The sequence below is a fragment of the Exophiala mesophila genome (assembly GCF_000836275.1).
Source record: "Exophiala mesophila strain CBS 40295 unplaced genomic scaffold supercont1.6, whole genome shotgun sequence".
In the NCBI taxonomy this organism is placed as follows: domain Eukaryota; kingdom Fungi; phylum Ascomycota; class Eurotiomycetes; order Chaetothyriales; family Herpotrichiellaceae; genus Exophiala; species Exophiala mesophila.
In genome coordinates this window covers 1,266,748-1,281,949 of record NW_015622509.1, presented here as the reverse complement: position 1 = coordinate 1,281,949, position 15,202 = coordinate 1,266,748, and the positions used below count along the sequence as shown (strand labels likewise).

The 15,202-nt window shown below is 50.2% G+C and overlaps 4 protein-coding genes across 4 annotated transcripts; all 4 read right to left on the bottom strand.

The window, feature by feature from the left end:
• Positions 1-3: 3 nt before the first annotated feature.
• On the bottom strand, positions 4-1,745 carry PV10_08374 (uncharacterized protein; the record flags this gene model as incomplete). The annotated part of the gene is made up of 6 exons (XM_016373379.1): positions 4-649; positions 700-915; positions 971-1,029; positions 1,086-1,186; positions 1,234-1,329; positions 1,394-1,745. The coding sequence occupies 6 exons, from the start codon at positions 1,743-1,745 to the stop codon at positions 4-6; spliced, it is 1,470 nt and encodes a 489-aa protein (XP_016220290.1).
• A 665-nt stretch (positions 1,746-2,410) lies between these two features.
• PV10_08373 (uncharacterized protein) lies at positions 2,411-4,250 on the bottom strand (the record flags this gene model as incomplete). The annotated part of the gene is made up of 3 exons (XM_016373378.1): positions 2,411-3,275; positions 3,347-3,788; positions 3,854-4,250. 3 exons carry the CDS (start codon positions 4,248-4,250, stop codon positions 2,411-2,413), a joined length of 1,704 nt encoding a protein of 567 aa, XP_016220289.1.
• A 760-nt stretch (positions 4,251-5,010) lies between these two features.
• PV10_08372 (uncharacterized protein) lies at positions 5,011-5,696 on the bottom strand (the record flags this gene model as incomplete). Its single annotated transcript, XM_016373377.1, has 3 exons — positions 5,011-5,196; positions 5,384-5,433; positions 5,483-5,696. 3 exons carry the CDS (start codon positions 5,694-5,696, stop codon positions 5,011-5,013), a joined length of 450 nt encoding a protein of 149 aa, XP_016220288.1.
• A 6,861-nt stretch (positions 5,697-12,557) lies between these two features.
• Positions 12,558-14,853, bottom strand: PV10_08371 (uncharacterized protein; the record flags this gene model as incomplete). Its single annotated transcript, XM_016373376.1, has 3 exons — positions 12,558-12,593; positions 13,038-14,466; positions 14,513-14,853. The coding sequence occupies 3 exons, from the start codon at positions 14,851-14,853 to the stop codon at positions 12,558-12,560; spliced, it is 1,806 nt and encodes a 601-aa protein (XP_016220287.1).
• Positions 14,854-15,202: the final 349 nt, after the last annotated feature.

The window sequence follows — 15,202 nt, the reverse complement described above, 5'->3', positions numbered from 1 at the left end:
TCGTCATTTGTACGTGTATCGAAAGCTGGGATGCTCGTCTCCTAGATTGTCCCACTCGCGCTCCGGGATCTTCTGAAGTAGCTCGAGGCCGAATTCATCTCGAAGACGGTTTTGTCGCCTCAACCAGACGGCCAACGCTGCGGCCAGGGCGGCTTCCAAAACCACAAATGCCATGGCGACTGAGTAACCTGTCACGAAGCGCGGTGCTTCTCTCGACAGGAATATGTTGCTGGCGACAATAGATCCGACACTCCCCCAGCCCGTTTGGAAGGCGATACCGATTCCTTGTTTATAGTGCCCAGCAAGATTCATCAAGAGCCAAGTGACGATGATGGGTTGTACTGTAAACATGCCAGCGCCCGTGACGAATATCGCCAAATACTTGGTGGCGCTGGACAAATTCGCTTGACAGAGGAGCATGATATACCCTACCACCGCTATGGGACATCCAATAAAGACAAAAAGACTTCGTCGTTTGAAACGCTCACACAGTACCGCAACGACCACGGTTACCAGCGCGGATGCCGTGTAGACGGGGATAGTCATCAACTGGGACTTGGATCTCGAGTAGCCAAATTCTCGAAGAATTGTTGGCATGAAAAAGCTCAAGGCTGCCGTGGATGTCGAGATACAACAGAAAAGTAATGCTCTAGACTTGACATCAGCTGAGCCTTTGAATGCATCATGACGAGAACTGACCCAATGTACACTTTGCAGTCTTTTGCTATGCGCTTGAGCGCCGGTACATCTAGACGATTCATCCGCGCTTCAGTTCCTCGGAAGTCCTCCATTTTTCGATTGAGCGCAATTTTCTCATCATCGGTGAGTCGAGCGTTGTCAGATGGCCAGTCCCAGAGCACGAACCACGAGAGAATACCGACGACAATCGTTGCCAACCCTTCGACGAGGAAGATCCTATATCATAAAATCAACATCCGTTGAACAGGCACAAAGACCACGAGCGTCGTACCAGCGCCAGCCGGACAGCCCAGCGTACCCATCAAGCTTTACCAACGCATATGCCAGAAACTTCGTCGGTGAGTAGTTGAAACGAGGGACAAGATTCGGATGCAGGTGGCACTTACTCCGCCGAATGCACCCGCAACGAATCCATGTGACCAAATGAAGGCGAAGCGAGGTTGGATTTCCCACACAGAGTAATACATGGATATTAGATAAAGTACTCCTGCCAGCTGGTCAGTGCATGCATGCTGGCCTCCGAGGTTGGCTGACCAGGAGACACCGCAGATTCAAATAGACCTAGAAAGAGTCGACAGGCAACTAGAGAAGCAAAGCCATTGACAAACGCCTGGCACATGCAAGCCGTTCCTAAAGATGTTGTCAGTCCATGGCAGTCGGCGACATTGATCGTCCAGCCACAGCGCCCGCCTACCGAACAAAATGGTGATGGCACTCAAGTACGTCGACGGACGGATCTTGGCCATGATGATGTTACTGGGGACTTCGAAGAGGATATATGGAATCCAGTACAAGGAAAGGACAATGTTGAACTGGTTAGACCTCGGATCCATGCCCAGCTCGACCTCCAGCCCCTGGATGCGTGCATTGCCGATGCTGACCTTATCGAGGAAATTGAAAAGCAGGATCATGTAGAGTACTGGGAGAAGCTGATAATCGAGCTTGCGTATAAGGCTTTTTCGTGCAGCATCTTGTGACTGGGGGCTCTGTTCCTCCAAACCCTCACAGGCAGAAATGCCAACGTGCGTTTCGATTGTTGGTCCCATCACGATCGATGATGCTGCTTGTGAGATCTAGAACCGGTCGGACGTTCGAGCAGAGATAGCAAAATTGATATCGCGTAGGGTTCATCGATCATCTCCTCCACATGGCATAACGACCTAAGCAAGACCTGGCCGGGGCAAGTCCTTGGGCAGTTCAGCAATTGCTCGATATCCACAGCATCCTTAGCGATTCCCAGATTCCCAGATTCCCAGAGTCGATCGACCTGCAGAAATACCTGTGTCGTATATTGCTGCTCGTTATTGCCATCCCATTGCGCTTGCTCAATCATCAAGTTTAGCATCTTCAACGGAATTCCATGGCGTCCATACATCCGACCCATATCTCACGAATGACTAAGAGATTTGTCTGCAACACCCCTGCGCTGTACGGTGTCGGACCTGGTTGAAGTCTGGCCGAGCATTAGCCATTTTAAGTCGACGGGAGGGACCGCGCACCTTTTTGCGCAAGCCTAAATGGGTCTTTGGACCTCTGGGCATTCAAACACCAGCCACAATGCAGAACACATACGAACAGGCCTTTGTCATCCAGGACCAAAAAATCCACCTTCACTTGATTAGGTAAGGTTTGTCGATAGTGCGAGCAACAAAGAAGCAACCACTTGCGAAACCCCACCTCTAGGCTGCTTTGTCACGCCCCAGTGAGTTTTCTAGTGGGACGCACGGCTGGAGTACGGGCTAGCACTGGACTCAACTGGGGAAAACTTGGTCGGCCAGATCCTGACATCTTCCGTGATGACACACTGCTCAGAATTTGGTTCGCCCATCCCAAACGCTTCGTTCCATAGACGGGTTGCTGACGGATCCAGGAATGTCTCACTCCATGGCAAGAGCCTGATGCCTGCTTTATAAGTGTCCCAACGACAGCTATCCAGTTGATAATTGGCTCGTAGGTAGTCGACGAACCAATCTCGGTGCTGGTTCGATTCTGAAGCGATGCCGCCAAGGACAAAGGCCCACGCGAGTATGCCAGATGAAAGAAATCGGCGTGGATTGGTGGTGATCAATTCTGACAGGGACTCCTTGATCTCAGCTGCCAGACGTTCCCGCGCACTTCGCACTGATGGTATTGGGAAGAAAAGCGTGTCCGAGTATACTAGCAAGGCAAGTCGGATGGCATTCTCCGCCGCATGTCCGGGTTTGTCCTTTGACGGAGGACGAACGGAGCAGAGCCGATGCTGCAAAACTCCTGCAAGTAGACTTAGCTGGGACAATTGAATCGCATCTTTCTTTTGTTCCACAAAGGCATGGAGGGCTTCCGTCAGCTGCTGCACCGACCCCAAAAGCGCGGTGTAAGTACTCGAGTTCGACGGCAGACCGATCTCCTCGCCATCGAGCGAGTACGAGGGCTCAGTGATCGTATGTCCTATTCCGGGCATAAGACTCTCAGCACGGGACACACTATCGCGAAGAAGCGGGAATGGTGGCGGCTCTCCAGTGCATGAGCTGACGACGATTGAACACAGCTGGAGCCGTCTAGCAAGCGCTTTATCCTGCAGCATCTCCAACCCTCCTCTAGAACATGGTCAGCGAGATCTTGTCAACTCACTTGCGGGCACCTGCAAAGAACCAAGCAAGATCGATACCTTTGTTTGACAAACGAAATCCATGCATAGTACTGCCTATTTAGCCCAGGAGCTCTTACATAGGCATGGAAGTTGAAAGCCAGGCTCAGGGGTGTTGCTTGCTCATATCGATCAACCTCCCAGCTCCCTGGGCCAACCTCTTGAATCCCAAGCATGAAAATAGCATTGATAAGTGCGTCAGAGGCAGCTCGTTTTCCCGTCGCTTGAATCTGTTTGTTGATGAGCTGGATGGCAAAGTTCTGGTGCTCCATTTGTACGATGCCCAGCTGCCGCACGCTGGACGGGTCTTTGAACAATGGCAAAGCCAATGTAGCGATATTCGATACCTGGCAGTGATAATCCAGAAGATTCTGGGAGGCAGCTCTTCTCCTCGCCAACATGGAGGCTACCAACGCAGCTCCACGAAGCCCGGGTTCGTTTTTTGGGAGAAGCACATCAAACGCTGTAGCGACCAAGTATCAGCTGCAACTCTTTTCCCTAGATCTTGACAGAGCACGTTGCACATACCATACTCCCAAACATCGTGCATGAAGAGCGGCAGACGACGAGTAGGATTCGTTTCGAAAGGGTCGCGCTTGGATTGCCCTAGATACGATGTGGGAGAGGGGACATCATTGATGACGCGCTCTAGCCTTGACTTCTCTCTAATGAGAAACTGCTCTTCGAGCTGCTGTGTTTTCGAGCGATATGCCGCAACCGACCTTGGATTGATCAGATCATCATCGTAGAGGTGCCCATTCTGAGGTGCAGCGCGTTTTCTGATCACCAGTGGTAAGGTCTTACTGGTTTTCTTGACACGAGTAGTGTGAGCAGCGTGAGATCTGATGCGAGACAAGAGGAGTTCTTTATCTCTTGTGGTCCTTTGAGTCGAGGGGTCTTGAACAAACATAAACTCCGCCATCATCTGCCAGGTGTGACAAGGCGCATGAGATAGATGTGTTTCCGAAACATCTCGTGTGGATTCTTTGTTCGAGTTATAGATCTTCTCAAACTGACCAAGGTCAAAGGCTTGGGTACAGAATAAAACCCGCCGGAGATCGAACGAAAAGCGTGCAGATCATAGAATTTGGACCGTTTGTTGGTGACTTGAGGAAATAGTAGACAGCCGCTTCATGACTTCGCTTAAGGGCAGTACATTCTTGCAAGCTTAGTTATACGATAATGCGCCTTCCAGAAAAGGTCAGGCTCCATTTCGCCTGTCCATCTTGGGCAAACAATGATCAGTGCCAAAATGCTCTTGGGCCCGGTAGCGACATGCACGGTTGGAGGGCCGAGGGGCGGAGAAGCGAGCGAATTGAACCCCAGGGCAAGATGCCGAAACCCCAGTAGGACACTAAGCCTTCTAGCATACATCCATCACGCGTCCACAGCCCCTCGGCCTTAAACCAAGCATTGCCCCAGCCTAAAGTGTGCGTGCTTGGAGTTGGCCTATCATCTTCCGGATAAGATGCAGGGCAGGGCTCTGCCGTACTCCCTGCTGAGGCGATATTACCCTTTGTTTTCATGCAGGCAGTCATTCATAGGAGCTCTGAGCTGGTGGTGGTATACTAGACGAATGGCATAGGATTGGCCAACAGAAATGAGTAATGAGACCTCAATGCCAAATTTTCATTTCTTTTCACCCCTTGGACTAGAACTGCTAAATGAGCGACTATTTTGAGTAATCATGCAACAAGTAGAACTAGAAAGACTGCGAGCAGATCTCCTATGCGTTTCTTCTCTTCAGCTGGCGCGTTCTTCACAACTGCTCCGCTGGAAGTAGTTGTGGCAGCCGGCTCTCCTGCAGGGTGTGCAACCATAGCGCAGCCCACATTTGTTTGGTCAAACGTCACTATGTCGGAGTAGGAGGTCTGAAGAGGACAAGTCAGTAAATAAAGCAGCACACTTATGAACAGCCAATAAGTGCATACCGCTGATGCCATGGCTGGAAGGTATTGGAGCCCTACAATTCGAGCGTCACGCTGCCAAGGCAGACTTGGATGGACTGTCGAAAGGATCATTAGCCTCTATCTTGTATCGAGATGGGGGAGAACTTACATTTTGTGCGTTGCAGCAGACAGTGGTTGCGCCACACTGGCTGCCCGAGCCTATTGCCATCAGTACGACGCATTGAGCATCAAAGTGTGCAACGCTCACCTAGGACTTTACAAGTTGTATACTTTCCCTTGTTGTCAGTGTTGCAACAGTAGGGAGCAGCTCCATTGCCACACTGGTTTGACTGGACGTTGATTGACGGCGGTGCTGGCTTCTCAGGCTTGGTTGGCTTGCCAGGCTCTGGCTCTGCAACCGGAACAGCAAGTGCTCCAGAGGCAAGAAGAGTGGCGAGAGCAAAGAGCTTGACCAATTGCATCTTGAACTGTGATATCTGTGAACGATGGTTGTCGATCCAAAGAGAGCTGCTTTAGTCTTTCTGTTTGTCTTGAGCGAGTGCGATGAACAGGTCTCTGTAAATTGTCGAGAGCGAGCATACCTCGTTCTTTATAGGTTTTTGCTATGCCGAGTCATGTAATTGTTTCGTAGAGACCCCTCTCGTTGAATTTTGCCTTCATGCTGTGGCTGTCTGAAACCTCAGCGCGATCAAAACCTGCAGAAGGAATCGATAGCGGAGGCCGGCCAGAACATGTCCCATGTAGTCTCATGCATTTCGTATCCTTGACCAGAGTTTGGTCCTTCCAACCAGGTCATGATCATTGAGTCAAGCCGCTTCGCTCCTGTTCGTGGTCGCTATTTTGCTCAGCTCCACCAAGTTCCTTAGGCTTGTTCCTCGTATCGTAGTGATTATCATTCCTGTAATATCCACTTCGGTCGGTTAATAGAGTTAGATGTCTCTTTCTACTTCTACTTCAGGTGGCAGAGAAAGTGTAATCATTCTTGGTTGAGACAATGGACGGCAGGACTCGATGATGTTACGCTGAAAAATACCAAAGATCAGCGTTGAATACTTCACCTTCTGTGATACCTTGTACTGTAGACTGATTATGGACATGTTGCTCCGGACATATCTTGCTTGTCAATACAGCCAGTTACCAACTGGCGACAAACCGTCTTGGTTCGATCCAATATTAAATGGGGAGCCTAGAAGAGCGTAAATTTAGCTCAATGATCCCATGCACCTCAATCCAATTCCGCCGCTTGTGCCTGAACGAAACCTGGGGCACAGAGAACTCAGCTGATCGTGACAACACAATATTGTCGATCTCACGACCCTGTCGACGGCGACTCACCAGAAAGGTCAAGATAGACACTGAGGCGAACGGTTGGAGATGCTGTTCCCATTCGAACATTGATTGGTCAAGTGGCACAAGAACTGTAAATCATAAATCAAGCCTGTAGTCGCTTTAGCATAGGCCGCAACTCTAAACTGACGGTGATCAGGTTCTGGGACGCAAGCCGCAACTGCCGGTTTACGTAGCAGAATGAGAAAACCACTTGGCAGTCCGGCACTCCAACACTATGACAGGTGATAAAAGAGCCTTTGTTTCCCTAGGGGCGGCCCAAATGCCCGAAAAGCTTCAGGCGTGTGACGTTTTGGTCGAGGGTTTGGCCCGTTACAGAAGGACATGGAGGCTAGTTGGGTAGAACCTCGTAACCTAGTTGCCACAAAATGGACAAGTTGGTGCCGGTTCTTTCATCCAGTTCCCAAGGGGATTATAATAGAATTCGCTTCAAAGCGAATTCCCAGGACAGACATGAACGTTACTTAAGTGTGTGTGTGTACAAGCAGTATATAGCTTACAGACGCACCTGCCTCTGGGACATCTGTGGCCCTTCTCGATCTGACTTGCGGTAAGGTAATAAGTCGTCTTCATCAACGGTCGCAACCTTGGCACGCTACAAGAACAATACATGGAAGAAAAACAAAGGGGAACCACGATTTTCAGCAACAATGCCGTTTGGGGACTTTGTGATGCTGAAAGGTGAGAAGTCGATCGGATGTGGAGCTCAGAAGAGGCCTTTCTGGGCTAGGAACCGGGCGGGGAACGGCAGACGGGTCAAAAGGCGGGACATAAAGTGTAGCTCTTTGAGCGCTTTCGATCAAGTACAGTACCCAGTACCTGGTCTGACACACTAAGTAGGAATCAAGAACCCTCCCTCGCCGTCGTGTAAGGATGAAGACCCCCGGATTCGTTCGTGTTGAAGCCTTGGCAGGCCTGATGTGACATCTTTGTACCCTGTTTGAATCAAGGATCCCCTCATCTATACTTGCCCTTTCCAGTAGGTCTCACTCACACTGCCCAGCCCTACGAAGATACAGGCCATGATTGTCTACGAACCTTTCTGGGATTGTATTGAGTTCATGAGCCTCACCTGTGTTGACGGTCTCTGTATTGAATTTCGCTGCAACGAGACTCCTTCGGCACCACTTGTGGTTGAGATTTTCTCCCCATCCATCTCCAGAGCCTGTTGCTAAATCTGGCCTGCCGTTCAGACGCGGCAGCCGTCTTGGGCAGGCCGCACATGGCTATTGTTGTCATACGCTCGCTCCTTTTGATGTGCTGGGGGGCGATTGTTGTGATGGGCTACTGTCTTCGAGACTTCCTGTCAGCCATCCTCAGTACTACAGCAAGGGTCAAGCGGGTCTCAGATTGGCCACGATGACAATCGCTACAAAGGACTTCTTTTGGAGTGCCCCCCGCTACTGTACCATCTGTGTACCGTGTGCCGCTTGAACCTTTGAACGATCGGCGGCAGCAAGACAGGCAAGGTGACATGCCCGGGGACTACACGATGGGACATCGACCGCATCCTATTGTGCTGACTGCAAACGCCTCAAATCTTCTATCCTCGTCTAAGGTCCAAGGTCTGAAGATCTCGCCTGCCTCAGTCATTGTTGGCAGTTCAGCTCAGAGCATGATCAGCTTCTGTCCACCTCCAGCTCATTGGAGCGCAAGAGTCGTATAACTTCCTTAGAAAGTTTCAATGATCGGATCTAACTAGAGCGTCATGCATGTTCCTGACAGGCAAGCAAATATCTCGTCGCCAAACTTTGCGATATGGTACTCACTTTTGCCACAGGAGACTGACCCAGAACTTGCCCATGGCTTGGCCAAGAAGAAACGCAACAACAGGTCCTAGTAGTCCCCACAGGGATCAGAGCGGTATGGGTCTTTGGGGGCTTGCCGCCTTCGTCTTTGGGCGTCTTCGCCCAAACCAATGCTGGAAACACTTGCAAGTTCAAATGCAGTTTCCGAAGGCTTTGGACCGGCCCAGATGTCGGCTGCAGGCTGGCAATTGCTTTTCTGGAGATGAGATCTCGCAAGAATCCGCTTCTAGACCGGGACTTCTGTTCAGCCGCATCAGTTCACCGTCCCAGGTCCTATGGATGAAAGTCTCTTAGCGAAAGGACGATTTTGTGTCACCAGAAGGGCTGAAGAAACTACGTCGTCTCTACCCGTGGCCTAGGGAAGTCAGTCATTGAAGCTGATGAGGACCGCAAGGACTTTAAGCTGGTTATAATTTCATAGTGTCTCCCTCTTTCTTTCACAAGGTGACGGACATTGGCATGAGAGTACAGCTCACTATTGACTGTGGGAGATCCAGGGCTATCCGCCAGAAGACTTCCCCTCTGCGGAAGCAAGGCTGTAGGGAAGTGTTGTCTAACTACCTAGCTATCTAAGAGAGAGCAAAGAGAAACGACCTCAGCCTGTAGAGTGGACGGGCCAGCCCAGCCGGCACCTGCCTTGCTTGTTGCGGATGTAGTTGTGTTGGCAGGAACGGCCTAACAAAGGCCAGACTCTTTGGTTGTATCGGGAGAAATAAGTGGACCGTAGTTTCAGGTGAGATCAATCTAGGTGGAAGAGATACTTGGGTTGGGGGAGAAGGGGGGAAGAGGGCTGCTCCTTCTTACTATGGGGGCCCGGCCATTATATCATGGTGACCAGAGCATGAGCAGATGCCGGATGCTAGGAGATGTGGGTACCCTTCAAAGGGCGGGAAAGGGAATAAGAAAGCGTCCACAGAACAAGGTAGCTTTGCCCTTCCTCATGAAAAACCTTGAGCCAGTGAGAGGTTCTCCAGTCTATTCTTCCCTCGAGTGTACATAGTACCAGGTGTCAAAGATTGGGTCTAACGAGGAAATAGAACATCCAGCCCTTTATGAGGTATACAAGATACAACTATGCTTTGCCAATAGGCCTACCAATAGTGCACAGCCATTATACTACATTAGACTTTAGAAAACATGGCACTGTCTAGCGAAACGTTGTTCGTTCTTTGGCTGATGACTCTCATAGAGATTGCAATTACGATCCGTGGAGGTTCAAGATCCATTAGACATCAATATTTGATACAACATCTTGCTCAGCAGTTGGATAAAACCATAGCATCGAGAATATATATCATCTTTGTTATGTTACCAAGACAATGATGATAAGTGTGTCCTTCATCTCTTATTTGCTCCCCACTCTTAGCTTGCAAGACGCCCATCGACAATCTTTAAACTTAAACCTTCTCCTGAGATGGTACATTTTCTGCCAGGGAAGCTCGCTTTTCGGCATCGATACTAAATTGTCTGTGTCTTTGCTCTTCATCGGCAGCACTGCCACGAAGTACGCGACGGTGATTGGGGTTCAGACCCATGAGCAGGCGAGGTTCGTCGAAGAACTGGACGATTCAATCAGCGAAAGCTTTGTAGTAAAGATTTGAGTTATAACTTACCATTTGATCGACCTGTTCGAGACTGCGACCAGAAGTTTCGACTCCAAAAAAGTATGAAAGGGGAACGAAGGATGCGCAGACAATAGCCCAGATCCAGAAGAAGTTGCCGCCGATATTGTCGATGCCCACAGGGGTGACCATGACGACAACAAAGTTACTCATCCAGTGAGAAAAGACGCCAACAGCGGTAGACTTGTTGCGAACTCGTAGGGGTTGGATTTCGGCCGAGTAAGACCACGAGACTGGCAAGATACCGAGGGTGAAGCAATCGAGGTAAAGGAACATGAATGCGACTGCTGCTGCGGCTGCCGAATAGCTTGTTCGAAGGAGGCACCCGGCAATGATGGCCATACAGACTGCGCAACCTGCGGAAGACAGCATGATAGTCCAGCGACGTCCAATTCGATCAATGTAGAAGTATGGTGGCCACGAGAAGATGGCATATTGGGTGAAAGCGACCGAGGCCAGAATCAGCGACATGGACTGTGAGTACTCGAGGTACACACGCAGGATATAGGCAAGATAGTATGAGAGGACGTTGATTCCACTCCATTGATTCATCATGTAAGGACCCATACCCAGACACACGCGTTGAAGATTTCGTGACTTGGTGGAGTTACTAAATACTTCGCCCCAGGTAGGTTCATCGTCGACGCCCTCGGCGGCAATGTTGTCGAGAATCTCAGAAAGTTGTCCTTCAACTTCTGGGTCGTTGTCTGGCTTGTTCAGAAGGCGAGCAATGACGCGTCGGGCATCGTCTTTGCGTCCATGCTGGGCCAGCCATCTCGGTGTCTCGGGAACCCAAAGACAACAAACCAGGACCATCGCGGAAAAGAGAACTTGGCACGCAATGGGGAATCGCCATTGCATCGAGCTGTCTGCGTAGAGGGTTGCAAAGCAGAGCCAGGAGGCGATAGCAACGCCGATAATGATGAGAGCAGATTGAACCACCAAAAGAGCGCCTCGGTTGTGTGCCGGTAGAGTTTCTGATTGCAGGATGGGGACAGCCACGGTGCTGAGACCAACTCCAATACCAGCGATGATCCGCGCCACAAACATCTGCCAGTAATCGTAACACGCTGTCTGGATGACGGCACCGACAATCACGATTATGTTGGCATAGATGATGGACTTCTTGCGACCGATCTTTTCGCCAAAGACAAACGCCGCCACGGCTCCGAGGGCACACCCGATATCGTATATGGCGGTGACCAGACCACTCATAGTAGGGTTGGGATTGCCCAGCATCTCCTGAAACCGCTCGCCGACGAGAACTCCTCCGAATAGACCTTGATCATAGCCAAACAACAGGAAGTCAATGCCAGACGTCAAAAGAATCATAATCAGCAGGGGCTTTCCCCTTGTTTCGAAGGAAACCATCTTGAAGATTTGCCCAGTCGATGGGCAGATGGTGGAGATTTGGTGGAGTTGAGTTTGGGACTTTGGAAGGAAATGAGCAACAACAGATGTATATATATATACGAAATTTTATGGTTGTGGGACTGGCGGAGAAAGGGGGAAACTCCTCACGTGTTACATCGGATACTCCGCAAATGCATATTTCCCGGGGAACGTCGTTGGTAGAGATGGAGAGGTTGCAATATGAGGCTCGCAGAGCAGAAGATGAGGATCTCCCGGTGTGTATACCCAATACAGTAACCCGGCTCACTGAAGGAAATTTCTCGCGGGGCTGGCAAAGTCTTGATTCTAAAAGTGGATCTGGGCTTCGTGGAGTCGTCGGTATGCGAAGCCTTAGGAGTAGTCAAGTAATCCGTGCAATGACGTATTCCAGCTCACCGCACTCACGTCGCATGATAAAGTGGCCTCTGAATAGACTAATAACGACAACCATGAAAGTGTCCATGGTTACAGGATGACTAGTTGGCATTACAGATCTTCATCAGAGTTCTCAGTTCGTCTGGGGAAAGCTTCTAGAAAACGACATGGCGTCGATCATTAAAGTATGTTAAGCCTGGGGTTTTGCCCCTACTCCGTAGAGTCACGATCCTAAGACTGCAGGGCGATTGGCACACGGAATGTCGAAACTCTTAAGGCAACCCGCAAGAAGGCAGTAGGGTTACCCGTCAATGACAAGGGAAGCTGTCGGCAATAGAAGTAACTAGCCGCAAACATCTATCCGTAGCAAGCTCAAAATATTTACTAACGTTACTTTGGGGTGGAAATCCAAGAAACGCCAAACTTGAATGAATGGTGGAAGCAACTGGGCTGACGTTGCTTCTTAGGGCGCATGCCAAGACTAAATACGAAGGTGGAGCGCCAAGTATCTCCGACCGTGGCGGGATTTCCAAATCGAGGAGTCCGGGAAACTCGTGACCTGGAGGTTTACCCCTTTGCCGGATATCGGCATTTGAAGGCGGCTTGGAGTGTAGACCATCACAACTACGGAGTAGGCGTGGGCACAAACAACAGCAGGTTACATAGTCCTTGATGCTGTCTTTGAAGAAAGTTATCCGGTCTGTAAGTATTCTTCAAGTGAAAAGGGACATTCACGGACCGATTTAAATATCCCAGACCCAAACAAATCCCGAGCTCGTTATGGGGGGGATGATTCTCGACTCGTTGCAAAGGTCTGGATGAGGGTAGAGTCAGTTTCCTGGTTAGCGAACCTGGCTCCTGCTCATGCCACCGTATGCTAGTCGAGACGAGAATATAGACTATGGCGACATTCATTGGTTCGCGTTCGCCTTGAAAAGTCGCACACTTTACCGTCGGATGACTGACTGGACCCCCGTTTTGTCAACCAGACAAGATGGACGGTACTTGGTTTAGGGTTAAGTTGCGGATTATCAGGATACTCATTATCCTTTCTGACTATTTTATGCTGACTGCAAGAACGTGATGCCCATCAACTCCTGCAATGCGGCGCTTGCACTATGAGAGACAACCAGCACCTCTTCTAAATCATGTTCGGAATAGCAAGGACGAAAAGACTTTGCAATCCAAGAATGACATAGCCTAATCCAAGAATGGCGAGGCGCCTACCTCCGTTGGTTTCACCATCACCATTACTTACATTCCCACTGCCGCCGGTGGCGGTGGCGGTAGCACTTGGGCTGGCAGTGGTTGCGATGCATGTTGCCGGGACTGGGGGATCCTCCAACGCAGCAACGGCGTCACAGATATTTGGCTCTTGTCGTGGTCGTGGTTGGTTGAGAAGATGAATTGGTGTAAGCCCGATGACCGTCGCAGGATGTTTGAAGTTGGGGTCGAACCTCCGCATCAAACGTTTCGAAGGAATGATGGGTTCGTTGGAAAATGGTGCTGCATCTGGTTGACAAACGGTTCCTGCATCAGGTAACGTTCCGTCCTGCCAATAAGCTCGCACGAAACCTGAGGTACAGTTCGATGGACTTGCGGTAGAACAATGACCGGCTCCATTATGCTCCAACACGACACTGTCGACGAAACCGGAGCTGGAGTTCTGTGCTGAGACGAGAGGTGTCACAGGATCGAACGGCCCGTTGATAAAGAGGATAGGGTGTTTGGTATTTACACCTTCGAAAGATCCTTCGAATATCTCTTTGGCTCTGGTTGGCCATGTGGCGCACGAGTAGAGGATGCTGATTAGCTGGTCTGCGCCGAATTCACTGATGCCTTCGTACAACTTCAACCAGGATTCGAAATCATCAAGATCTCCGGCAATGTTAACCCAGTCGCCACAAGTGATAGCGACCAAAGCCTGCGGGTTAGATATCTGGAATGTCGCCAGTGGATCGAATTCACGCTTGACTCTGCGAGCTGCTGGGGTTTCCGCTTCATAGAATGCAGAGATATTTTGGGCAACAACAGGCCACTCACTAGGGCTCTTCAAGTTTGTGAACAAGAGCCCAGCTACCTCCGCATATCCCTGACTTTCATCCGAATCGGAGGATAGAGTAGAAGATCCGTTCTTGAGATTGTTCAACAACGTGAAGAACTCGTTCTTCAGATCTTCGCCTAAAAACCCATCCTTAGCAAGAGAACAATATTCCTGCCCAGCAGTAGCACATGTCTGGAAAAAGTGATCCACAGCTGGATCAACGTCGGTAATGGCTTCGGCGTTGAGACCGCGATAGTAGTCGGTGGGGTTGATATTGCCATCCAGTATCATTCGGTCGACTTTTTCAGGGAACATAGCAGCTATGGTCGAGCCGAGGAGGGTGCCATAGGAGAACCCCCAATATCGTATCAGGCCATCAGGATTGATTGCCTCAGATACTGCGTTGACATCCCGGGCCGTAAACGCGGTGCCAACAAGCTCTCCCAAACTCCGATGCACCGGTTGTTCTGCGCAATACTCTCCTTGATCTTTCAAGGACACAAAGGTTGAATTCAGAAACGCCGGATCGCTTAACGACGTGCCCGTGCTTTGCTCAGTGCACAACTGAGGGCATTGATAAGGGATAGTCAATCCTACTCCACGGGGATCCCAAGTCACAATATGATATCCACCGCCAGAATCACTACTACCATTAATGCGAGGCTTGGAGGGCTGAGCGATGGACTTACTCAAGGTAAGATGTTTCAGATTCAACAAGTGATTGGATCCCGCTCTCTCCCGGTCCGCCCGGATTCATGATGATGGATAGGCCATCGGATGCATTGCCGGTCGCCGGTTGACGGACCAGCGAAAGTGTCAAAATTCCTTTCTCAAGATCGGTATAGTCGAGAGGGACTTGGAAGGTGCCGCACTCGAGCGTCGGCTGTTGATCAGTTGGGCAGGGAACCCAGTCAACGGTTTGGTTTTGGGAAAGAGGCCCAGTGTTCAGAGCATAGCCAGGGGGACAGGTCTGTGCGTGCAAGACTCTGGCAGAAGAAATGAAAAGAAGGATAAGCGAAAGAGTCGTCATGGCTGGAGATCAACTTTCACCACGACACTGTGCAACTTGTCTCAAGAGCAAAATGTAATTGCCATTTTCGAAGCTGGGGGTTGATATAAGTTCAAAAAAGCAAGTTCGTGGATTGTACTAAGAAACAACAATGACTCTGCTACAACCCACAGATGCCAGGCAGATGGATTCATGGCGGATCCTTTCTGTTGCACAGCGTACAGCCTGGCTCCTTGTTCACATTCGCAGGAATTGGGCATGATGAAGTTACGTGTAGGTAACGTCTCATTGGACGCGATAATATGGGAGGAAGCGAATGTTGGTCAGGACAGGATCGCGCTAGGTCGTAGGACGGGTACTAAAAGAAGCT